At 43.3% G+C, this 2,185-nt stretch overlaps 1 protein-coding gene across 1 annotated transcript in view; it reads right to left on the bottom strand.

Annotated features, from left to right (window-relative positions):
• The window catches only part of CEP95 (centrosomal protein 95kDa), a 30,943-nt gene that overhangs the window by 17,091 nt on the left and 11,667 nt on the right, over window positions 1-2,185 (bottom strand). Inside the window, exon 6 of the mRNA XM_011929654.1 lies at window positions 1,257-1,372. Within this exon, the coding sequence (XP_011785044.1) occupies window positions 1,257-1,372 (116 nt within the window). The remainder of the gene's footprint in view (window positions 1-1,256; window positions 1,373-2,185) is intronic.

The following is a 2,185-nucleotide window of genomic DNA, read 5'->3' as shown; positions in this document are numbered from 1 at the left end:
TGGGAGGCCAAGGCAGGCAGATCACTTGAGGTTAGAAGTTCAAAACCAGCGTAGCCAACAAGGCGAAACCCCATCTCTACTAAAAATACAAAAATCAGCCGGGCATGTGGCGCATACTTGTAATCCCAGCTGCTTGGGAAGCTGAGGCAGAGGTTGCAGTGGGCCAAGACTGCGCCACTACACTTCACCCTGGGTGTACACAGCAAGACTCGGTGTCAAAAAAAAAAAGACTATGGTCCATATATTGAAGCCTAAATTAGATGCCTGTGAATGTATATGATAGCTATCAGACACTTTAAATCTAAATATGAAAGGAAGCTGCCATAAGTCCTTTTATCATATCAAACCCAAACACCTTGGCCAGGCATCTCTCTCAATCTTTTTTCCTTTGCCTTAACTGCATTATTCTTAAACACAATTCCCCTCTCTACTTATAATGTTAAAATAAGTAATTCATTTTACAGTAACATCTTTTTTACACAGCATTTGACATCACAGAACCTGTTTCTGCAATCACCATCCCTTCCATTCCCAGTCAATCCATCTGATTCTCTTCCTTCAAGAAACATTCTTCCAATATCCACGCTTGACTCTGGTCCTTCTGTTACTGTGCCTATCCCAATGGCAAGCATAGCTTTTTGGTCTACTGGAGAGTGAGTTCGCCAGGAACCAAAAGAAAGGGAGAATATTCCAAGACTTATGGTCCATATACTGGTTTAGTAATTTATGAAGCCAAGGTGGGCAGGATGGAGTAGGATTACTGGAGGAGGGAAAGGTTGGAGGCTCAAAATTGGAGCCTGAAAGATATCCAGGTCTACTGTGTGCAAGCAATAGGCTACTGAAAATCTTGCCTGAAGCCTAGAAGAAAAACTGCCACTGCGTGTACGAGCTTCTTGGTTGAAACAATGAAAAAAGTGAATCAACCACCAGTTCAGGAAACTACAATTAAGGAATACCCTGAAAGTGTGACCAGACTATAAGATGTATCCATAATTCTCTTCCTAGGGTATCAGGAACCACAAATTGCCTGATAACCTTGCATACACTTATTTGCCTTGGACTTATCTGCCCATATGCCTGTGACTTCAGATAAGTGTTCATATTTAATGGGTAGTGGGATATTTGGAATTTCAAATAACATGCTCAGTTAGGGCTCTCTCTATTCTTCTCAATTTTAAACACTCCTACATACCATTTACATTTTTATAGTTGTAGTATGTTGAATAATAACTGATACTCAAGGTTTAACTACTCACCATTACTTCTTAGAGAAAAGGTGTGCGCTGTGTCTCCAAGTCTAATGATTTCACCAGTGGATTCTGCTTCATCTCCATCCCAAGAGGGGCCCAACGTCTCAGAAGACAAGGAGCACCTGAAAAAGTTCCCTCCTTCACTCAGGGCCCAGCCTGACCAGAGGGCCCTTCCGCTGAGAACCTGGAGAGCTGCTGGGTGCAAAAAAAGGAAAAGACTCTCCTTTTGCTGCTTAGCATGTCTTGCTGCTTATGTTTTGTTTTGACTGATACATGAATGATTGAAATAGCTGTATATAAAGTGTCAATGATTAAATGTATAGGAGAACAGCAAATACTGGTGACTCTAGGGTGCGGGAGTGAAGGGGGTGGGATGCTAATTTTGCATTAAATATCCTTCAATTGTTTCACTTTTGCACTTATTTTATTATTTTAAAAATCTTATGGAAAGAAGTTCATCAGGCCGAGTGTGGTGGCTCACACCTGTAATCCCAGCACTTTGGGAGGCAGACATAGGTGGATCGCCTGAGGTCAGGAGTTCACGACCAGCCTGGCCAACAGAGTGAAACCCCATCTCTACTAAAAATACAAAAAATTAGCTGGACGTGGTGGCAGGTGCCTGTAATCCCAGCTACTCTGGAGACTGAGGCAGGAAATTGCTTGAACCTGGGAGGCAGAGGTTGCAGTGAGCCAAGATTGCACCACTGCACTCCCGCCTGGGCAACAAGAGCGAAACTCTGTCTCAAAAAAAAAAAAAAAAAAAAAAAAAGAGGCCGGGCGCGGTGGCTCAAGCCTGTAATCCCAGCACTTTGGGAGGCTGAGACGGGCAGATCACTTAAGGTCAGGAGTTCGAGACCAGCCTGGCCAACATGGTGAAACCCTGACTCTACTAAAAATACAAAAATTAGCTGGGTGTGGTGGCATGTGCACCTGTA

The sequence above is a fragment of the Colobus angolensis genome, unplaced genomic scaffold (genome assembly GCF_000951035.1).
Source record: "Colobus angolensis palliatus isolate OR3802 unplaced genomic scaffold, Cang.pa_1.0 Scaffold1, whole genome shotgun sequence".
In the NCBI taxonomy this organism is placed as follows: domain Eukaryota; kingdom Metazoa; phylum Chordata; class Mammalia; order Primates; family Cercopithecidae; genus Colobus; species Colobus angolensis.
Note: the sequence above shows the minus strand (reverse complement) of the source record. Positions and strands in the feature narration are given on the sequence as shown.